Source organism: Eriocheir sinensis, chromosome 67 (genome assembly GCF_024679095.1).
Source record: "Eriocheir sinensis breed Jianghai 21 chromosome 67, ASM2467909v1, whole genome shotgun sequence".
NCBI lineage: Eukaryota > Metazoa > Arthropoda > Malacostraca > Decapoda > Varunidae > Eriocheir > Eriocheir sinensis.
In genome coordinates this window covers 5910390-5934618 of record NC_066575.1, presented here as the reverse complement: position 1 = coordinate 5934618, position 24229 = coordinate 5910390, and the positions used below count along the sequence as shown (strand labels likewise).

Sequence of the window (24229 nt, the reverse complement as noted above, 5' to 3'; positions counted from 1 at the left end):
GTGGGCATGTAGGTGACTCCCTTGCTAGTTATTTTATGCTAGATATTGCCAAAGGCATGATTGCAAGCCATACAGCTGTGCCCAAGAGCAGGTAGATGTGGTCAAATTCAAACAGGCAGGCAGAGTGAAGTTTCTGCAGGTACATCAGGGCGAGGTTAAGGTTCTTGTTCTGGCCAGCACAGTTTTTGCTGATGACGATGAGTTGGCCAAACTCGCCCTTCGCGGATTCAAGGTTTAACCTCTTCTTAAGGAGGCTGGCCACCTTGATAGACCCATGCTTGGCCAGTCTCATCCAACACAAACATAGTGCTCTCGTTGGTCTTGAGATTGTGGATGCAAAAGTTTTAGGTCCACAATATGTTTGTAGTACACAACACTACTGTGCAGGTGAGATGTAGGGTCTATACTGCAGGTCGATGCATGTAGCTCTAGTCCCTCTCCAGGCGCTTAATGCAGTCCTGTGCCCTTTTAGCCTCCTGTCACTGTTCCTCAGTCTTCTACTGCTTGACAGGAGTTTGCTAGAGCACGATAATGCACACCTCAGACTCAGGCGCTGTGACTATAGTCTCCCATTGGTTAGTAAAGTGCATGAGGCGGTGGCTGAGTGCCAGTCCCGCATTTCGCCACATCCTGAATGATGCGGGTTCGAATCCGCCGCTACCATCTGGAGTTTTTCAATCATCGCCGAGTGGCCCAAGACAACCCACATCCTGTCCTGAAGACCACCTATCAACCCGGACTCTACAGGAACTGTTCAAGTAATATCAAGAATGAGCCAAGAATAGATGACGCAACAATAAACCCTTGCCTGTACCATGACGGGCTCCGGCTGACCACCAGGCCCCTAAAGAAAAAAGCCTGTTGTGGTGCAGGCAAGTGTTAATAGTGGCATCATCTTGTATTGGCTCATGCTGCCCCCAGGAGCTCATCTTTGATCCTAGAATCTTAGAGTCTGGGTTGATAGGTGGTCTCCTGGACAGCAAGTGGGTAATCTTAGGCCACTCGGCCTTGCGCGGGGTGCAAACCCACATCATCCTGGACGCGGCACCGATATGCTATCCACTCAGCCACAGCCTCCCCATGTCGTATGCTGCTGCTGTGGAACTCTTGGGCCTGGTATTCTGTGTCGATAGGAAAAGATAACTTTCGTTCAGTGGGATTTTCAACTTTATGAAAGTGTCTGAAAGAGAGTAGTAACTTCACTAGCATGTAGACCATGCTTAAAAGTTTCTTCAGGTATAAATATTTAGTTTTTTGGCCTGATGGTAATTAGTCTCCTGCTGCAGTGCACCTCAATTATCGGTTCTAGCATACCCTTTTGTACTTACATAAACTGGTTGAGTAATGAAAACTTTTTTACAGGCACTACCTTGCATAAGGATGAAATACCCCAGGAAAGACTGCAGAATCTGGCAGCATTCCAGGTTCATCTACTTCTGCATGCATTATCCCATCCATCAGTACAAGAGGTTGTTTATTCCACTTGCTCACTTAATGCAGAAGAAAATGAGGAAGTTGTACAGTCTGTCCTTAACCAACATGAAAAAGAGTTTGAATTGGAAAATCTTCAAAGTAAACTTCAGGGATGGAAACATTTTGGAAAAGAACGTTATGAATGTGGGAAATATTGTCTAAGGACAGTAACTGATATAGACAAGTGTCATGGATTTTTTGTAGCAAAGTTTATGAGAAAAAAACCCACTTGTCAAAAAAATGAAGCCCCAAAAGGAAAAAAGCATAAAAGAACCAATGACCTGGAGAGTTGTCGTATGAAAAAGAAAAGAAATATTAAACAGAGGAAAAAGTTAGTAGCAGTAGCCACGGATGGAAATTGAGAGTACTGAAAAAAGCCATGTAGCATTCTACTGCTCAGACATGTTAAATTTTTTGGTGCTGCTCAGGAACAGAAGAATATCTATGTACACCTGTGCTATTGCTTATTGTGATGCTAACATGTGGAAAGCACACAAAAACATGATGGTTTGTTTAGTCATGTAACCCTGAACCTTTTGTATTGAAAATAGTCAGAATGATATGAAACATACTCTGGTTAGTTTATACAGGAATATATTGTCTTTGAAACATGTAAAAAGTTTTTTTATATATAAACTTATTTGTTATAAAAGTTACTGTTTTGGGGCTGACTTTGTAACTTTTTGGTGTAAAGGTAACTCCTTGCACAGGGTAACAGTGAATGTTAGACTGCAGCAAGGTGCAGCCTCCTCCTCTTCCTATACAAGGGAGGAGGAGGAGGAGGCTATACTATACTTGGCTGCTCTTCTATATTGGTAACCTGTGCAAGATTGATACTTCATTATAAGTTTAAGTTACAGCACTGCAGAAATATTTCCACAGCCTGTATGAGTTGGTAAAATTTTTTGTACCAAAAGTAAGAACAAATCCAAGGGCCAGATTCATCAAACCTCTCGTCGGCAAGTTGTGAAAAATTAAATGGGCATCACAGGACAAATATGAATTAGAGTACTGGATACAAACAATTGACTTGCCCTAGAATGAAACTGAACACCAACTCCAACCAAGGTCAAAGCTTACATGGTCCGAATGGGGTGGGGCGACGCAGCCATAAATTAAACTAATTTCCTATATCACGGATCCACAACACTAGAAACTCTCTCCAAGGGGTGTAATTTATTAACACTTACATTAGTGACCATAGCAAATCTAGCCTCATGTTGCTATAAGGAATTAAACCCCCAGCAACCTTCAAGAAGTTAATCCCTTTTACCCCCAGCAACCTTCAAGAAGTTAATTCCTTTTAACTTGATGAGGCCATTCACTAATTTTGGACAGTTATCCATCCCAATGAGAAGATCGACTATATGATCAGTTAGGGTCAGAGAAATTTCCGCCGTAAGTCTTTTGGTAACTCCGTCTGCTATGAACACCCTTGATCTTTAGGTGGTTCTGATAGCGATGAATGAAATGACTGCCTGGCCATCACTTCATTCATCACCATTGGAACTGCCTAAACACGGAGTGTCCGTAGTGGACAGAGTTACCAGAAGACTTACTAACGAGAGGTCTTGAGGTCTTGTAAATGGTTTGATGAATCGGGTCCCGAATTTGTTTGTCTTAGAATAAGTGAAGTACAAAACATCCTCAGTTGATCATGTAAAATAAAAATAACATGCCAGTTCAATGACCTTAAACAAGCTCTGTGTTTCGTCCACATAATCACGTTTGATAACTCCCAAATTGCATTTTAATTCTAATTCTTATTTTTTTCTTTTTCCTTATTCAGAATTTATGTATACTGAAAGTAAAAAAATACACAAGTTCTGCTTGACACAGCATCTCTCTTTGAACTACTTTCCACTATCATATTACATCATAAATTTTCTGGCTTGAGCCAACTTCTTTAAAACTGAATAATTAACTTTAAAACATGTAAAATGCTCATACCATACCTCTTTTACTTATATTAAAATGGGCTCTGTACCATCTTACCCAAAAATATCAGTTGCTAGCTTCATGGCTTTACATTCTCATTGTGGGTGTGTCATAAAATTCAATTTACAGAGGATGATACATGTTAAAATACTATAAATGAACACCAGTGCACAGAAGTATGTTTGCTTTTTTTTTCAGGATTTACACATAGTACAAATGTGTGGCCATTTTGTCATTGAGTCCTAGTTTTGTATTTTGAGTCATTACAGCATCACTCAGAACAGTAGCCTCTTCACCTGAAGACAAGGATGCAGTCTCACTTGGACACAAATCACGAATATGAAGTTTAGCCCTGAAATGAAATAAGTCAATAAATAAATTAATGTTATACAGTTGGCCGCTGACTTAACAGACCTCAAATTTGCAGATAAAATTCTAACTAACGGGGAGCATATGCTAGAAGGCGCATCACTTCACTCACCTGCCACCTCCATTCCCAATGGTCCCTTCGAGTAACCCTCCATCTATCCTCCTTTCTCATCCAGGAGTTACGTGAATGTCCCCTTGGTGTCTACTCAGGGTTGTCTTCTACAAAAACAACCCTGTAAGCAGGAACGACATCCAGGAAACGTTCCATGTGCCCATATATCCAGAGTTGGGGTTCACGGACTAGGGTAGTAACAGGCCTTGATCCAGTTTCATCACGTAGTTGCTGGTTTGACACAATCATTCCAGCAATACCTCATGACCCTGCAAAGGCACATGGTACCAAGGGCACCGACACATCCCTCCAAGTCACTATTTGGTGTCCAGGTCTCACAACCATACAATAAGACAGAGAGCACAAGTGACAAAGATTTGGATCTTTGTCCGCCTGCATAGATATCAACAACGCCATATACTCACGTTGAGCGAGTCCCCTGAGTGACTTCCTGACAAGACCTACCATTGTTATGCACTACACTACCAAGGTATGTTAACCTATTGGTAACCTCATTGTCCTCACCAGATGCATGAAAAGACTGAACTAAGTCATCCAGCAAGCCTCCAAATGATTGGGCATTGGTTTTGCCCCCAGAGACCTTTAGTTCTAGTGGCTTTGCTTCCTCATGCGGCACTTCAAAGAGTCATTAACAGGACCTCCAACGATTCCACAAGAAGTGCAGCATTATCAGCAAACACAAGGTCAGAGACCTGAATGTTGCCAACACATGCTCTGCAATAACTTTGATCAAGAATCACTTCCCGTGTCACAACTAGGTAAATACAACTATAGTCCAACCAAATTGTCGAGTCCGTTTGGGCGGAGGCTCCCGTGGGTCCATTTCTCCCCTCTGCTCTGCCACACAGTCCCAACACCTATTTTTTCCTATCATATGTTACCTTTACCTTACACATGAGAGGAAGAGATAGGTGTTGGGACTGTGTGGCAGAGCAGAGGAGAGAAATGGACCCGCGAGAGCCTACGCCCAAACGGACTCGACAATTTGGCTTCACTATAGGTACATACACACACACGGGAAATTTGAGTGCAACTGGCGCCAGCAGCAAGCATTTAGCCCCACCGGCAAGTTACGCTAGGGTTAATAATCTATTTGGATCTTCTTCCACTTTGTTTTTGGGGAGCAGTCCTTCTGTGGACAGGTGGTAATCTTTGTTTTCTCATTATGTTTAGCCCTCAATCCAAATAAATCAAAGAACCTGCAAACCTCCACTGGTCCAAATATCATACATTTGATTGATCAACAACAGGCTGCCTGACTTGATAGCTTACTCAACAGTGTGAGCAACATTTCAGTCGTGCTCATGAGACTGTGCCTGTTGCAGCCACAGCCAGCCACTCACTGCATGATAATGTGGACGCAGATTCATAACATGCAATGAGCAACAGATATTCTTAATCCTTGGTATCAGGAATGTTCAAGCATAACATAAGAGTTTTAGAATCCTGGGAAAAGAAGGCAACAATTACAGTGCAGTGTTCATGAATCTTACCTGAATGCCACTAAGTGTGCATAGTAGGCTGGGGTGGGAATGGACACTGAGCGAGTGCACCGGGAATATAGGTGGCACATGGCATAGGTCAGGTTCTGCAGCATATCCATGGACAGATCACTGTCATCCCACAGCACATGGTAGTGGGTGGGTCTGCTGGTTCCTATGATGCCCTGCAAACACAAACAAAATAAATATCTTCTTTGTCAAGAACAGATGAAGAACAGTTGCACAGAGTAGAAGAGTAACTGCAGCAACAAAGGCCCTGATAAAATAAGTCAAAGCTTATTGATTGCTAGGACAGCAATGGTACTTCTCAAGTTGTTATAATTATTAATATTGAATAAGGTCAAAATAATATGATAGCTATGAGATAGTTTAACACCGAAAATCAGCTTAATAGTTTTGAGAAAACTGATTTCTGGAATACTATATGCAGCATGCCTTGTGTCAGCCATTACTAGGATGGGGAGCTACAATACTCACAGATGCCAAGAAAGATTAAATAAACTATATTGAAACTAAATAAAAATTGATATATGTTGTGGTATTCTTTCACACAAGAACCTTCCACAAAATGGAAAGGGTAAGATTTTTTTACAGAATCTTTTAACTTTTACCATACTTACCTATATGAAAGTTACCTCTACTAAAACTCTAGAAATTCTTTTACATATTTCTGAAGGACTGTCTACAATGTCTTCAAGCATCAACATTGGAATGGCATGGAGGTCAACATGGCAAGAGAAAAGCAAATCCATGAGTTTAAAGCTAAGAAATATCAAAACAGATGCAAAAGCAAGATAACATGAGATTTGCTTCAATTTTGTAGACTACAGTTAGCTGAAAACAGATTCTGAATCACTTATGTAAATTATATTATCAACCTTTCAATTGTTACATTGAACTTACTTGGTGAGAGCAGAGATAGAAATCCCTTTGAGTTGGGTGGGTGATGGTGTTGTCCACTGTAGTGCCAGGTGGAACATTGCCACACTTCCCTACACCATCACGCTCACTGCAAAACAATCTGAATACAAAAATTTATTAATCAACTTCATATTTTCCCCTTCAATAGCCACACACACACACACACATATTAAACCTGTTCTTTGGATCCAGGTTTTACCACGATTACTCAGGCAGAAGGCTGTCATTAAACGCAACCTTCACTTTGGATACAAACCAGGAGACAACATCTAAAAGTAGACCTTGCTAGTCATATGGCTCAGGAGCAGGGCAATATAAAGACCCAATTTCCATATTCATGTACATAGCCTATACAGTACTGTACAGTAAACATAAATATATAATTTTTCAATTATGTTTGTTTATGGCTATACAGGCACGTGGCATGCTACCCAGAAACTGACCCTCCTCACCAGGTTGTTTCTGTAAGAGACAATCCTGAGTAAAAGAGCCCAAGGGGATGCTCACAGAGTTCATAGCTTGAGAAAGTCGATAGGTCCTCCCAGGAGGTACTTAAAATGAGAAGGGGGCCTGCATGGAGACTTGCCTAGAGGGACCCCTGGGCTTGGCATCAGTGGGCAAGGCAACACAGCCCCCAGGTATATGCCCCCAATGATTGATTGATATATTAACCATAAATTCATGAAAATTGAAGCTCATCTCCATACCATTGGCTCTAGAGCCTGTAGTGGGTGAGAACCCATTTACCTGGGACACAAGACCAGTGCAACACATCCAGGTTACCAAAGTGTACCTTCCCAATGTTTCCCCAGGCATATATATATATATATATATATATATATATATATATATATATATATATATATATATATATATATATATATATATATATATATATATATATATATATATATATATATATATATATATATATATATATATATATATATATATATATATATATATATATATATATATATATATATATATATATATATATATAAAAGCAGAAAACATTACAAACAATTTCATTGAAATCTAATAGAGGCTGCTTGACTAAACAGTTGCCATGTATTATGGACTGCAGTTTGAATTGGTACATTTTTTTCTCTGAAAAATATTGTTTTGAATCTGTAGATTTCCATGAGTGAGATCTTTTTAAGTAGAGGTCTACCTAAATTCATGAACTGCTGCCTCAAAATGACACTAGAAATAAAATCTTATTCTAACACTGGTCAGACAGGCAGTCTGATGTAGCTTATATGAAAGACAAGAAAATGCTTACCTTGTGTGATGCCTTTTCTGAACAACAATGAAGGTCATGGCTGGCTGGTAGGTCTTCTCCAGCTCTGTGCAGGCAGCCCTCATGGCCTTCAGCTCAAAAGACAACACTTCCAAGAACTGAGACTCACTAACTCCATCACGGAACATTACAATCCTCTCTGGTTTCCTCCTTGTTTGTCGGTAGAATGCAATAAGAAGATTTCTGGAATGTTCAATTGATCTTGAATTACAAACTGAGAAGTTGGTACATATAAAGGAATAGGGAATAAAGTGAAAGGAAAATGATCAAATGATCCTGAGTGAGTAAAAAATAAGTGTTCTTCAGTGTGCTATGAATTAGTTACCATCATTCTTGTTGGGAATCGTAAGCACATTAGTAGCTTTTCAAAATCAATTTAATTAAAAATCCAGCCGCAACTTTGTTATCAGACTACATTCAAGCCAAAATAAAGAATACGGATGATCAGCATTTCTTAACTTATGCAATGCTTGTTTTAACCCTTTCACTCCGGCCGGGCAAAAACACACCCCGCCCCGTATCCAGGATGGTTGCGCGTGCCAAATTTCAAATGTCGCTTCTAATTATAACAAGTTTTAAGCCAAGAATGCTCAAGTGAAGGATTTTTTTTGTTCTAAAGCACTTTTAGGGGCATTTAGAGGCTGATACAGAAAACATTGGGGTGTTATAGCCCCCCCCCCCCAAGAACTTACAGCCCTGCATACTCTTTCATATCTGCCTTCCAACATCTATCTTTCTTTCCTGCTTGAAGCATGCCTACCTACAACCTGTGCCTAAGTGTAGGAATCAGCAACCTGTCTTAACTGTGATAGGCTCTTTAGCGGCACTCATAAAACTTACTTTGTCATCTCTCTTAGTTGCTGAATCATTTCTGTTCTGTGTCTTTGATGACGAACTTCTACAGCATAACTTGATGCATATTTGTCCATTGAGGCCACCACTGCTGCCAGGGATGGAGTAGTCTTGTCATGTGCTGGGGGATGGTTGACATCAGCACCCATGATCATGACAGGAGAGTGGAATACCTGCAAACATGATAAAAGTCAGTTACTAAATGAAAGAGCAGAGATACTGCTATGGAAAACAAACCCTCTCCCTTGCAGGTGTAACTGGGAATTAGGAAAAATGGCATAGTGCTCATTTCCAGGGGTAGTTGACTGGTACAAGTATAAAACAAAACAAAACAAAACTAAAAACCATCAGACAACACAGAACATGTGGAAAATTAATATTACAGTTGGGCTTTCACCAATGTAAATTTGCTACATAGAAATACCCCTAAAATATGAAGATTGAAGACTTACAATGGAAACCTGGGTCACAATATTTTTGATACATGGGTGAGTTTTATCTCCTCTGCAGTGCATGATGATTACAGCCACATAACTACAACTACAACAATTTTCTGAGGATGACAAACCACAGAAAACATCTACAAGCTTCTTTTCTAGCAAGGTAGAGTAAATATTGTGTGACGAATAGATAAGTCACCTAGATGGCACGCTGTAAATTATGATAAGGCTATTGGCCCTCACTTAGACAGATTAGTAAGTAAAGCATCATCATCATCATCGTTTAACGTCCATTTATTCCCTATGGTGGGGTTGGACGGGCTATGAGCCTCCTCCACTGCTGCCGGTCCATAGCCATTTCTTCTGTGATGTTCAGCCTCCTCATATCTTCCTCCACCACCTTTCTCCACGTCTTCCTTGTCATTCCTGGTGGTCTTCTGCCCTCTACCTCAAAGCTCAGTGTACATCTCAGGATGTGTTCTCCTCACATGTCCAAACCACCTTAATCTGGTCTTACTCAGCAACTCCTCCAGGCCTCCATTAGCAAGTAAAGCAACAAATAATATCTAATATATCCAAAGGAATTGGACGATGACTTTCACTGTTATCATTTTTTGCTGGAGTGGTAGTATTACTACCTCAGTTGTCCTTCCTGACAGGCAACCCTCCACACTTATCCGGGTTTGGGACCAGCTCTTAGTTGGGCTGGCTTGCCCCTACAAAAGGCTGGGTTTCATTTATCAATATGAATAAAATAAACTTTTCAGCACAATATATTACTCGTCACTTCATTAAAATATAAACTTTCCCATGGATCACCCTGTACATATCCAGGAGGGAGACAGACACAGAATATTAATATCTTACCACTAGTCTGTGCTGTCCAAGAACATTGTTGACACCTCCAATCTTGGCATTGATCTTGAGCAGAAGGTTACTCACAAGCGGAGGAGCACTTTTGTTCACATTGGCATCTTTTACACATTGTGTCACCACTGAGATTTCTCGGTCTCCAATCTTCTTGACACGTGCTGAGGAATGAACAAATAAAAAGTAATGGAAGTAGATAATGAGGAGTTACTACCAAGAAAAGGAATAAACACCAGGAACACAAGAGGACACAGTATAAAACTGAGGAAGGGAAGATGCTTGAGAGACAAAGAAATATAGCTTCCCTCAAAGAAATATAGAGGTTTGGAACAGACTAAGTTGGACAAATACAGATACGGAGACGGGACCACATGAGCGTAAGCCCAAGCCCTGTAAAACTACAAGTAGGTAAATACATTAGTGAGTGTGAGTGTGTAGGGGGACACGAACACATTTGAAATTTTAACCTTTGAATAAATAATTGGACAAAATTTTTTGGGATGATATAGATTGGATCTCCCCCTAATTGATCCAATTTAGTGGGGGTTTACTGCATTACCAAATACTATATCACAGTTCCTAAGTATTACTTCAAATAATTGTAGAGGTAATGACAATCATGATAAAATTTGTGATGATCAGAATGAATACAACGTCCATACCGTAGTAGTCTCCATCTCTTGGCAGGACAACCATGATGAGCTGAACATCAGGTAACCTCCTCTTGACATTTGGAAGATCTCCCTCTGGAGCAGGATTGCGGGCATTGAAAACAAGGGCTGGATCACTTATGTTCATTCCCCGCTCCCTGCCCATCTCCTTCATGTTGCCGATGAATCGCCTAACAGATACAGATCACCCAATTAATACAAGTCAGCAATTGTCCAGCTATACGTCAGCATACAGCACAATATGCACCGTATCTTACAGCATGTAAGGTAATGGAATTTAAGGTGGATGATACAAGACGTATGTTTTTTGTAGTAAAACAAACATTCTAGCAGTTTACATCAAAGACAATGTGGTGATTTTCTTTCCCTTTTCATGGAAAGCCATGGAGGGTATTACAGAAAAAAGTTACTGTCATCAAACCTTAATTTACCACTGAACGAAATCACCTTGAAAATCTAGGAACATTTATTTGTCCTCTGTTCAGCACAAACAGCAGCCAGGGTAGCTGGGATGTCTATTTATTATCAAGGTCACAGGTCAAAGGTCAAAGCAACAGCAATGTTCCTCTACCTGATTCTTTCAGCCTTATATAACTACAATGTTTCATAAATCTGAGCTCGATATCATCTTCATGACACATTTCTGCATATTATAAACCTAGAGCAACTGTACAAAACTGTTTGCATAATGGATAATGTAAGGAAAACAAAACAGTGTATAAATAAACTTTAAAATACAGTTTCCTCAATTTTGTTTGTGTTGAAATTTTCATCACAGACTCAAAATCAGCAGCAGCCTTCTTTGGTTCCGATAGCATGAGACACTCGGCAACACAAAACATCTAGGTGGTGAAAACTGCCAAGAAGAAAAGACCACTGCTGAAGTAGCCTGGCAGGAAGGCAGGGTGAGGGTGAGCAGTCTAGACTCCCAAGAGGGCTGTTTCTCTAGTTATTGTTGTAGTTTCTATTATTATTTTCATTATTATTATTATTAAAAAGGTATTTGTAAGGGCAAGAAAAGAAACCACTGATTTTGCAAAGACACAAAGTTAGGGCAGAGGGTACAACAGAGTAGGATTTGGCTGAGGGAAGAGAAGATTAAGGAAGCACTGCATCTAAATACTTGGAAACAGTTAAATGCAAGTCTCTGAACATGTAGGGTGAAGTAAGGGACATTAGTGTAGGGTTATGGTACGCAGGTAAAGGGGCATTGGGAAGTTATGAAGGACAGAAGTGTGAGCATGAAGGGAATGAATGATCTAAAAAACAGCATTATCCTCCTAGCTCTGTCATATATATCAGGACGTAGATGTAAGACACAGCACAATAATCACAAATACTCGCAGTTAACATAAGCAACATACAGTATAGCATGTGGTGTTCCAAGATAGCATTGAGAAAGTAATGAGGATGTGCATGAGCTTGGTAAGGGTGTAACAGTAAGGGATTTGGACTGAGGAGTGGTTGAATGGGGGTATTATGGTACACAGACATGATGTGACCATCCAAAGTGGGTGAGAATTGGAGCAAAAGTTAGCAGGCAAGGAATTGAAGGTGCTGAAACATGGAAAAGTGGAGACTTCTGTCATGGCCATTCCCTTGAGGGAAATTCCCATTAGAGGACAATTTGTCAGAGATGTTAATGAATACAGATTCTAAAAAAAGGCGTTGATTCTCTTACTGCAAAGCATCATCTCTGATGAAACGAGAGCTGTAGTTGAGGACGGCCCAGCACTTGAGATCTCCTGCTTTAAAGAAGGACTTGTCTCTGGTGTCCCACACTCCCCTCACTGGTGGGAATTCCTTGTTCATAAGCAGCTTTGGAGCCTGCAGAACGTGACCCTCAACAGACATTGGCTGGAAGTAAAAACATACAATATAAAGTTTTCAGTCAATTAAATTTGACAGAGTAACTGAAAATAAATAATTTCAAATTAAAATATTGTTCCTTACAATTTTCTAGGAGTTATGTAGAGCATCAGCTGTTAATGTGTGGTGCTGAAATTTGTACTGAAATCTTCTGAATGAGGAACATCAACTCAATATTATGAAACTTTGAAAAGCATAAGATGATGCATGAAATATAGAAACAACCTGGAACGACAACAGAGAAAGTCAACGGGATACAATTTTTTTTAATGAAGCAGTGAAAATAAGCTGCTCCAGAAATTGGAAAACAAGTGAAAAAGTGGTATTAAGAATTCTATGATTCCAAACAATTCTATCTTATTGTACACCCACATGTACAACTGCCACAAATCAATTTGAGAACTATACAGTATTGCTATGAGTGAGGAGTCCATCTTCAACACGAGTTTTCTATGCTGTCAAATATTATTACAAAAAAATAACTTGCAACTCGTCCTGTGTCTATTGTAAATGTACCATAAACTCTAGAATTTGTCAAGATTTCTGTGTTTTATATGCCTAACTGGAAGTCCTCAGGTGAGCCATGGTAGATATAATTATGTAGATATAATTAAAAACATATTATAGGCCCCAAATCTATGCATAACTTACTGTATCTGATATGGAGAACTCAAGGCCTCTTATATTTGGGTCAGATGAAAACTTTTGCTTCTGGACCATTTGGGTGATATGGCGAAGCCTGTCAGATGGTGACTTAGCTGTGTTTCTGATGAACTGTGACGTCTCTCTGTCACTGAGTTTTCCTTGTACCTTCTGTCCCTTGGCTATCTTACAACACTGAAAAAACAAACAGAAGAATATTAATCACATACTTCTGGGGAGGCAGTGGCTGAGTGGTTAGTGTACACCAAACTTCACCCACTCGACAACTCCACAATCCACTCCTTTTGCTGTCACACCCATACAAAAACTCTCATTACTTTCTCCATCCCATCCTGAAACACCACATGCACCTCTCATCTAATCCATTTCCACTGCACATATTCTTGATTGCTCCGTGTCTGATGCATATGACGGAGTTGGCAGGATAATACTGTTCCTTATTCCCCTCTTAACCTCCATGCCCACACTCCTTCCTTTAATAGCTCTCGCCAATGAACCTACTCCCTGTCTGCCCTTCACTGCTCTTTCCCTCACCTCAACTTCCATAATACAGTCCCTAAATATTTAAACTCAGTCACCTATTCCATTCTCTCCTCCCCCAGCCATATCCTATATTTCTTTGTGCTCTCTGCTCTAACTCTGTACAGCTTTGCAAAATCAATGACCTGCTCTCTCACCCCTCAAATACGATAACCTTACTCTTTCCAGCATTTACCCTCAGCTTTCCCCTCTTAAGCTGGCATCACACTGGACCAAATCTGGTGAGTACGAGCTTTTGCTAGCAGCTTTTGCTCGCGGGATGGCTTGCTCGAGAGCTTATGCTGCTGCGTTTTGCTCGCCATTTGGACGGGGAGTAGCTCGGCGAGCAGGCAGTCAAATGAACTCTTTAGTGCTCTGATATATGAATAAAATATATTGGCTAGTGTATTGGATCCGTATACCCATGATATTAGAGAACTTATTCACATACTCGTTTTATGTTTGATGGTGTTTGCAATATTTTATAATATTGTAAAAAGTAGTGTTGGTTTTTATTTTGATTTCTGAATCCCTAACCAAGACCAAGACCGCCCAGCTGATATAAACACTCGCCATGGCCACCTTCGCTCCTAGTTCTAGAATTCATTGGTCCTTCGGTATTGTGCACTCTTTAATATCTAGAGTCAGGGACAGCCTTGTGTCTTGCTTCATAATCGTGAGTCCCACCAGTCCTAGAAGATGGTCAAAGTCTGCCTTCTTCATTCAGTAGTAGCTGTAGAAAGAAGTCTCATCCTCCAGCCTCATCTCCATCACAGGATTGTTGTGCACACCATGGTTCTCCCTTCTCTTCAGCCATGACCAAACCTAGACTCATCTTTTATTCTTTTGCACTCGCTGAATAACGGCAAGTAATGCCGTCACAGCTGCACACTAAGCCGTAATGCATAGCGTAGATGTAGTAGGCGCCATGGCTGAGGCTTTGTTTATAATGTTGCTTGTCGCTCGCCGCTTGTCATTGTGAGGACACCAGTGAATTGCTCACAAGCAAAAGCTGCCAACGAGAGCTCGTGCTCGCCAGATTTGGGTACAGTGTGACGCCAGCTTTACACACCCTATCAAACTCATCCACTATCCTCTGCAGGGTCCCCCCATTCTCTGGTGACAAGCCTGCCACCAATGACTCCTCTGTACCTCTCACTTTCAGCCTTGGACCAAGCTCCCCCACTCTGGCTTTCATTTCTCTCATACAATCATCCATGTACACATTCAAAAGCTAGAAAAATCTGATTACAGTGTATAAAATTCGGAATGACTTAGAGGAATTAGACAAAAAAGACCTATTATTGAAATGGGAAAATGGAGTAAGGGAGCTAAGAGGACACAAGGAAAACTGTGCAAGAGAGCATGTCTAAATGACAGTAGTTTTCCCCATAAAAATAAAAATACTAGGAATGAGTTAGAAAAGGTGGTGGAGGCAAGAAGTGTGCAGTAACTTAATGAAAACTGGACAAGTAGATGTGGAGACAGGACCACACGGGTGTAGCTCAGGCCCCATATACTCCTATTAGGTAAATATATATATATCCTCACTTTACCTCAACAGGCAAGAAGATTTTCTTAGCATCCGGAGCAACTCGCAATAGGTTAAGTCTTGGGTAGCGAAGGTTTCTCTGGTACTTCTCAGCAAAGTACTGTTGCACTGTGCACTTCTTTGTATCATGAAGAAAAGTCTCTCGATCTGCTCCCAAATCTCCCATTCCGACAACCTTGTAGGTTCGTGGTATGTTTGTATGTGTTACCTGTATCTGAAAGTAAGTAAAGCATCACATTAATTTTATTAATTATTCACCATTACTGACGCTCACTAATAAAAAATGCATTAACCCGGTAGCAGCGGGGATCATGTTTCTTAATGGTCCCTCTAAGCGAGAAAAATGAGAAAAAAATCATCACTCACACAAACCATTTCATAATATATATCAAAGCATTTGTGATCAGATTATATATCATCTATTTTGGGGGGTTTATATCATGGCACAAATTTGGCCCGTCGTTGCTACACGGTAAAGCCACAAATTTGGCCCATCGCTGCTACCAGGTTAAAGGATGATCAAGAGCATGTTATAGCGCAGAATTAAAATTTATTTATTCAGCACCTGTGATTACCGAGTTCCAAAGATAACAACACCATGCATGAGTTTTCTATCACCTGCGACATACTTGAAGATGCAGGAAACTTGCTCTTATAAATGATCATCACAAAGGTACAGTTTATATCATTACCTTCATCTTTTTCAAATTGCTGATAACCTTCCGTTTCTGGGCTGGAGTTAGTGTCTGATTAAGCTCACCGTCAGAAATATCAAGAACCTCCTTGATGAAGTCAATAACACCTTGTTCCTTGTAGAAAGCAGCATTCACCACTGGAACAATGGGACATCATGAGCAATACATTATAAACCATCTTACTAATGAGCTGTATCTTAGCCCTTTCAATACGGTGACGCAGATGTCGGCGTCATAGTATGGAAAGGGTTAAGAGGAGTTGGAAGATGATTAATCCTCTTCTAAACCTCTTAATCATCTTCCATTTACTCTTAAGAGGTTTAGAAGAGGATTAAGAGGAAATGGAAGAGGATTAACCCTTTCCACCGTACCGAAAGGGTTAAACAGACAATACTTTGAATTAGATAAACCAAAATAAGTAAAATAAAGAAAAAGAGAGCACAGAATTATATAAAGACACAAGCCAATTTCAAGAAAAAAGCCAACTGCATCTGCCTATTATTAAACTGTCCAAATTGTCTGATATTTTTTTTTTCTCTGTAATATCTCAGAGCCTTGTGGTTCAATCTAATCACTGGACGAAGCTTGGTGTCGGCAGCAAATCTCTCAGTGTCAGTGAATGTACCACACTCAAGGCTGCTGATGGAAATAAATATCACATCACACCACAAGAGGAGCTCAACTACTATACACGTCAGACACATGATGAGGTTGACAGCAATAATAGAAAAAAAATCAATCAATCCATCAAACAGTTAGATTGACAATTCCAGGTTTGTAAGATGACAGAGCTGTCACTTGCAGGCGGAAGTTAATCGAGTAATTACCAGTGGAAACCCAAACAGCGGAAGTTGCTGTTTGCTAAGGCAGAAAAATAATGCTTAGGAGCTATAGCAACACAATAAAGCTGGCAAAAGTTAAGATCTGTCATTGTTATGGATAATCTATGGGCAGTATTACAAGTCAAATCCGAGAAGTTTTGGGTTCCTACAGAGTTCAGGATGAATAACTCTGTAGGGACCCGAAACTTCTTGAATTAGACTTGTAATATGACCCCTAAACCAAACTCTGTAGGACCCGAAACTTCTTGAATTAGACTTGTAACATGGCCCCTAAACTGAACTCTGCAAGGACCCAAAACTTCTTGAATTAGACTTGTAATATGACCCCTAAACCAAACTATGTAGGACCCAAAACTTCTTGAATTAGACTTGTAATATGACCCCTAAACCAAACTCTGTAGGACCCGAAACTTCTTGAATTAGACTTGTAACATGGCCCCTAAACTGAACTCTGCAAGGACCCAAAACTTCTTGAATTCGACTTGTAATATGGCCGCTAAACCAAACTCTGAAGGGACCCAAAACTTCTTTAATTTGACTTGTAATATGGCCTCTAAACCAAACTCTGAAGGGACCCAAAACTTCTTTAATTTGACTTGTAATATGGCCCCTAAACTGAACTCTGTAGGGACCCAAAACTTCTTGAATTAGACTTGTAACATGGCCCCTAAAATGGACTATGTAGGGACCTGAAACTTCTTAAATTTGACTTGTAACATGGCCCCTAAACCGAACTCTGCAGGGACCCAAAACTTCTTGAATCTGACTTGTAACATGGCCCCTAAACTGAACTCTGTAGGGACCTGAAACTTCTTGAATTAGACTTGTAACATGGCCCCTAAACTGAACTCTGCAGGGACCCAAAACTTCTTGAATTCGACTTGTAACATGGCCCCTAAACTGAACTCTGCAAGGACCCAAAACTTCTTGAATTCGACTTGTAATGTGGCCTCTAAACCAAACTCTGAAGGGACCCAAAACTTCTTTAATTTGACTTGTAATATGGCCCCTAAACTGAACTCTGTAGGGACCCGAAACTTCTTGAATTAGACTTGTAACATGGCCCCTAAAATGGACTATGTAGGGACCCGAAACTTCTTAAATTCGACTTGTAACATGGCCCCTAAACCGAACTCTGCAGGGACCCAAAACTTCTTGAATTTGACTTGTAATATGGCCCCTAAACTGAACTCTGTAGGGACCCAAAACTTCTCAGATTCAACTTGTAATATGGCACTATATTCCTAAACTTCTTTGGGCATACACATCCACTCAAAATGAAAGCTCAAAGACATGTAACCTTTCAGAATATTTTTTTTCTATCAGTTTATTTAATCTTCACTTACCATCAACATTTAGGAGCATTGTGTTGTCTTTCCAGCCAACAGGTCTTAGAGAGCCAAAGAAACCAACCAAGGCCTCCTTTCCTCCGCCTATGTTACATGGATTTCCAAACGCTCTTTCCGTTGAGAACATTTTGTCACGGCCAATCCTCTCATATCGTACACAGAGGTTGTGTTGGAATATCACTTCAAGCATCTGTGAATAAAGACAGAAGGATTAGTGTCATTACCATTGCGTGTGTGTGTATTTACCTAGTTGTGAAATAAAGGAAAAGAGCTGTACTAGGCTCGTGCTGTCCCATCTCCATAACACTTATTATCCAGTTTGGCTTTAAATTCATGAATCGTTTTTGCACACACAGTCTCCTTGTCAAGTCCGTTCCATGTTGTTATGCTTCTGTATGGAAAACTGTATTTCTTGATGTCTCTCCTAGTCGCTCTTCTTCGATTTCTTACCATTGCCTCTTGTCACACTTATGTCACATACCACTTGGTCTTTCCTGTCCAATTTCTGTGTGTGTGTGTGTGTGTGTGGGTGTGTTAACTTTAAACATGCATATACGCAGTCAAGGGATTAATTCCATTGTTAGGCTATCATGATTTGCTATATCACATTGGAGGGGAGGGGGTGGGGTCTCAGTCCCATTCAGGCATGATATATGAGGGATAGGTCCACACGATTCAACAAAAATCAATAAACACAATTTTTCACTTGGATGGAGCAAAAAAAAGCAGCAGCTGTAAGACAAACTTGGACTGAAACAATGTGGTCTCCTAAACCTAAATATAAATAAAGCAATCCTAATGTTGTCTAAGGACCGATAGCAAGGACGGAGTTAACTTATTTGGTACTTTCTGAGATCTTTCAAAACATTCACTTTCTCTGCACTGAAATCTACAAGGTCACACATCTTAAGAAAGGACAGAGTTAGCTTATTTGGTACTTTCAGAGGTTTAAGTCTTTCAAAACATTCATTTTCTCTGCACTGAAATCTACAAGGTCACACATCTTGAGAAAGGACAGACAGTTATTTTATTTGGTACTCTCAGAGGTTTAAGTCTTTCAAAACATTCACTTTCTCTGCATTGAAATCTACAAGGTCACACATCTTAACCCGGTAGCAGCGGGGATCATGTTTCTTAATGGCCCCTCTAAGCGAGAAAAATGAGAAAAAATCACACCTCACACAAACCATTTTATAATATATATCAAAGCATTTGTGATCAGATTATGCATCATCTATTTTGGGGGGTTGATATCATGGCACAAATTTGGCCCGTCGCTGCTACCGGGTTAAGAAAGAACAGACAGTTATCTTATTTGGTACTTTCTGAGATTTAAAAGTTTTTCAAAACATTCACTTTCTTTCTGCATTAACGTCTACTTGGTCGCACATCTTCCGCTATAAACGTACCTGTATGATGGCTTGTGGTATTACCCTCTTGTTGCCAGCCTTTAATGCAGTCATGAGAGTGGACAAGTTCTCACAATTGACGGCTTTCATTGTTACCACAAATTTTTGAGGCTTCCCAAATTCAAGTAATTCAGCCTGAAACATAATAATGATAACTTGAGAGAGAGAGAGAGAGAGAGAGAGAGAGAGAGAGAGAGAGAGTAAAAGAAAAGAAATAGAAGGAAAAGGAGAGGAAAGGATATTAAGTAAAAGGAAAATGGAAAAGGGGAAGAAAAAATAGAGGGGAAGGAAAATGAAGTTGCACAAACATTTTTAGTAAGAAGAAGAGAGAGAGAGAGAGAGAGAGAGAGAGAGAGAGAGAGAGAGAGAGAGATCTATATAGTTAATTGTACTTCTTTATATCTTCCAAACCCCTTGTCTGTTTCATTCTTTCCATGTCCCCTTCTTCCCTCACAAGCATCTCTATTACCAATTCACTCTTCTCTTTGGTGTACAGTGATGATCCATTTCAGGTGCAGAGGAAGATTAGGAGAAATTACTGCTGGTGTTTTAGCCTACCTCAAACTTCTTCCCCGGGTTGGACTTGCTTTCTTGGAAGAGAGGTGTTGTGGAGTAGGCATTCTTCTCTGAATCAAATCCAATTACATGATTCCCAAAAACTTTTGGATAGGCAGTCCTCATGTTTTCAAATATCATCCTGAAAAAAGACCACTTGTTAGCCCAATATGAATAAAAGCTTAACTTTTCCAGAACTCTGAATCAAAGTATATTTATTAAGAAAACTACTTTTTTTCTTCACAGCTAAAACAGTGAAGCTCATTCTTTTAATGGAAACCCTACCGAACAATAGTACGTAAAATTCACATTACATTGATGGTACAGAGGTACTTACATACGCTTTTTCTTTGGCAATATGGCTGCCATGTTATTCGGCAACTTGATATCCACATCGTAGTGTACGAGGGTTATGTTGGGATTCCTTACTGTGACCTCAAAATGGTTGGTGTTGAGCTGAATCTTTCTAGCCCCTCTGACGATGTCACCAGGCTTCCTTGCCGGTGGACAAGGGTCTGACAGGAAGAAAAAAAGTATGTTTAAGATTTAAAACTGCATAGGAAAAAATTCTTTTACTTTTATATTAGTATAAGAAACCAAATATGACCATTGCATAATAAAATCTGTTCTGATCGCTTAAAATCATACATCACTTAGAGAGTCGCCACAATAATTTTGCATCAACTTGAGGCAGCATCATTAGGCAGCCCAGATTAATCCTGTCATAAAGTTCTTGGCTTTTGAATTCCTTTTAAACCCTCTAGTACTTATGTCTGTCATAGTCAGTCAACACTTTTGGTGCACTGAGTATTATGCTACATGACAGTAAAAAAAAATAACAAATAAATAAATAAATAAAAACTGGCATCAATGTGCAATTACACTGCAGTGGTAGTACTCAATTTCCACTCCTAAATGGATCCTGTCAGCAAAATACTGCATCATGCATGGATATTGAGCAGTTCTTCACTGAAGTCTCTTACAAACTATTTGAGATGGATCATGAAAAGCAGTGATATGTTATCTTTGGAACTGAAGTGGAAGAGGACTGGTGAAAACTCAATAGTTTCCAATGAGCTTATTTAGGTAGACAGGCTAGTTTTCTAGGGAGAGGTTGTCCACAAAAGGGGATCATGTACTCAAGTGAGGTGATAATAGGACTGTGTTATCTTGGAAACTCCCCCAGCCACAGTGTATATCCTGTACATAGCCAGGCCCCTACCCCTGCCTGCTCACTCCCAGTGGCACCAAAGCCCTAGTCACAGCTGAGGCCTGTGATGCATCATGCAGTGTCTAAGGTAGATGCTGATGCAAAACTGAATCCTTCTGTTAGAAAGTGACTTGGTGTCACAGCATTTTGAAATACTAAAAATTTGGTTATTCTCTTTGAATTTCATTCTATTAACATTTTTGTACATGTAAAATAAGATATTGGGATTTAAAGCAATAATTAGATATCCACATATCTATATTTAAACCAATGACTCAAATCTACTTCATTTAAACCACTGGAGGGAGGGGAGGGAGGGAGACCCTCCTTCCCTTACACCAGTGAGTGGGGATAAAAATGTATGTCACTGCCAAACACACGATTAATGCCATTTGCAATCTAATAATGGTATGGGAGGCAAATATAAAATAGTGCAGCAAATCTCAATGAATGGATTCTGGCGCAAAAATCATCAGTGCAAACTGTACTATCAGGCCTTGGGAACTTTCTTCCTTATACCTGGTTATGTTATGGAACTAATAACTATGATGTTTTCATGTTGGTGTATTATTTAAGTTAATGTTCATTATCCTAATAATTTGGGCATAACATAATTAACTATATTTCAGTTTTATCAAATTCAAAGTGTATGTGGTGTCTCCATTTCTAATTAGGTTATTTTGTTACAGATGAATATGGAGTTATGAGATAAATATTTTGCTGATTCTACAAAGTTTGTAACCTAAACAGCAATTAGAGAAAAAATGAAGGTAAGAAAGAAAAATGGGATATTTGCCAGGCACCAGCTTGTCACTATGTAGACATCAGTGTCCTTCAGACAAACTGGATGAATTTCTCCAAGACTTGCAGATGCAGCAAAAACTGAACCTTAAAACCTGTTTTGGCAGAATAGGAGCACCGAGGGGGCAGCACGGGCCAAGCAAGAGTCATATATCACAGCAGACACTATAAATAAAATTAGCCTGTGCCACTAATGGGCTGGGGCCATCCAAAAGACACCTCAAGACAGCCTATCGACACTACAGGCAACATAAAAAAAACCATCACAGGGCAAGTAAATGTGTATCAGTGGAAAATGACGAACGAGAGTGGAGGGTTGACATAAGAAAATGATAGCGACCACCCCACATTAACTAAACAGATAATTCTGTAGCCATTAAAAAAGCAACCTTTCTCCAATAAATCTGTTGCCCGAATCTATAAAAAAAAAAAATAAATAAATAAAAAATCATGTTTGAGAAATTATCAGTGATGATTTTTGCATCAAAATCTGTCATAAGTAAGTGTTAACCACCAGAGTTAGTTGGGTGTAATTCTGGAGTAATACCCAAACCTACCCTGTGTCCTGGGGTAATGGCTATTGTGACAGATGAGCACTGAGACAACTCCTAGCAGCTTAGCACATGGCCCTAACTATATCAACGGTAACGGTAAATGGCTAAAGAGCAGGGTGTGAATGGATGGTGTTGCTGGAGGGACTGAGAGGGGAGGCAACCTATTGACTGCTGCTGAGAGACTTCCAGGAGGTAAACACTTCAGGCAAGGTACTGAGATGAAACCCTTGACTGTGGATTTCCTACAAGAAGACATCACCAAGCTACAGGGATGGAACAAAAAGTGGGACCTACAATTCAATGAAGAAAAATGTAGTCATGCACCTTGGGAGGGGATATCCAGCACACCAATACCACATGGGAAACACTCCACTATCCACCACAGAGGCAGAGAAAGACCTGGGAGTGTATGTTACCAGGTCACCAGTGAATGTCAAATCCGTTCCAATCACAGCAGACGGGTCAACACTGCATGCACTTTATTTTAATCATTACAGGAGCTACAGATACAAGGGCCTGACAATAAATGGGTCATGTGTATTGTAAGTACCCTGTTAAGTTATTAGGACTTGGACTTGGTATTGAGGTATTTGGCCTTTGTATCAGCTCTGAATTTGTCTTTATCATACACCTTCCCTGGACTTCCTAGGCATACAAAATAAGAGGAAATAGGAAACATTCAAAACCATATGCCCACATTATAATTTTTTCCTTACATCAAAACCAACTTCAGTCTCTCTCTCACACTTCCCCCTACCCAAAACTATCTCTTAATAACCTCCTCAATATAAATCACGGCATTATTAATTTCCCAGACCCAAAAAAGGAAAGAATAGGAACAGGAATCACACCATACGCCCACATTATAATATTTTCCTTATATCAAAACCAGCCTCATATCCTCTCACAGACCTCCTCCTTCCCCCAAACTATCCCTTAATATCCTTCTCACTATAAATCACGCCATTATTTATTCCCCAGACCCATAAGATAAGAGAGGAAATAGAAAACACATTAAAAATTTTTTCCCTTACATTAAAAACAACTTCATATCCTCTCACAGACCTCCTCCTTCCCAAAACTATCCCTTAATATCCTTCTCACTATAAATCACGCCATTATTTCTTCCCCAGACCCATAAGATAAGAGAGGAAATAGGAAACATACATTACCATACGACCATATTATAATTTTTTTCCCTTACATTAAAACCAACTTCATATCCACTCACAGACCTCCTCCTTCCCAAAACTATCCCTTAATATCCTTCTCACTATAAATCACGCCATTATTTCTACCCTAGACCCATAAGATAAGAGAGGAAATAGGAAACATACATTACCATACGACCACATTATAATTTTTTTCCCTTACATCAAAACCAACTTCATATCCTCTCACAGACTTCCTCCTTCCCAAAACTATCCCTTAATATCCTTCTCACTATAAATCACGCCATTATTCCTTTCCCTGACAAAAACAAGATAAGTAAAACCACAGGAAAAGGAAATAAACCGCTCCCACCCCGCTCCCTCTGGTCCCTGGGCTTGCCATTGCCGCGCCACCCATGTCTTGGCTACTCACTCTCCCCCAGGGCGTGCCAAGGCATGGTGGCGTGTCCCCGCAGCACAGGACGCGGTGAAAATGTGTGGCGCCTCCTCCTCCCTCTGCCTCAGGTCGTGTCCTTCGCTTTCCTCCCTCCTCCACGTCGTACGCCGGTCGCCTATACTCGTACGCGC

General features: G+C 40.1%; 2 protein-coding genes and 1 long non-coding RNA gene across 6 annotated transcripts in view; 2 read left to right on the top strand and 1 right to left on the bottom strand.

Moving 5' to 3' along the window:
- Positions 1 to 3307, top strand: part of LOC126987995 (28S rRNA (cytosine-C(5))-methyltransferase-like) — a 25314-nt gene extending 22007 nt beyond the window's left edge. For all 4 annotated transcript variants that reach the window (XM_050845719.1, XM_050845720.1, XM_050845718.1 and 1 more), the window contains one exon: positions 1363 to 3307. In XM_050845719.1, the coding sequence (XP_050701676.1) occupies positions 1363 to 1835 (473 nt within the window). In that variant the 3' untranslated portion in view covers positions 1836 to 3307. The remainder of the gene's footprint in view (positions 1 to 1362) is intronic.
- Positions 2051 to 24229, bottom strand: LOC126987994 (protein argonaute-2-like). Its single transcript, XM_050845716.1, has 16 exons — positions 24075 to 24229; positions 20263 to 20440; positions 19929 to 20067; positions 19371 to 19505; positions 17959 to 18151; positions 15768 to 15907; positions 15080 to 15289; positions 12993 to 13178; positions 12154 to 12329; positions 10464 to 10642; positions 9799 to 9962; positions 8480 to 8664; positions 7622 to 7822; positions 6319 to 6436; positions 5407 to 5579; positions 2051 to 3763 (listed from the first exon to the last, which is right to left on the bottom strand). Exons 1-16 carry the CDS (start codon positions 24097 to 24099, stop codon positions 3613 to 3615), a joined length of 2553 nt encoding a protein of 850 aa, XP_050701673.1. The 5' UTR covers positions 24100 to 24229; the 3' UTR covers positions 2051 to 3612.
- On the top strand, positions 20464 to 22369 carry LOC126987997 (uncharacterized). The gene is made up of 3 exons (XR_007741362.1): positions 20464 to 21223; positions 21825 to 21905; positions 22044 to 22369. It is a non-coding gene; the product is annotated as an uncharacterized LOC126987997 (long non-coding RNA).

Bases quoted from the DNA above. Each gene is read 5' to 3' on its own strand.
- LOC126987994 (XM_050845716.1), bottom strand. From the start codon at position 24,099: ATGCCTTGGCACGCCCTGGGGGAGA. The intron at 19,506-19,928 runs GTAGGCTAAAAC...ATTATGTTTCAG, and splicing joins ACCCGGGGAAGAAGTTTGAG to GCTGAATTACTTGAATTTGG. The intron at 9,963-10,463 runs GTATGGACGTTG...TTCATTCCTCAG, and splicing joins AAGAGATGGAGACTACTACG to CACGTGTCAAGAAGATTGGA.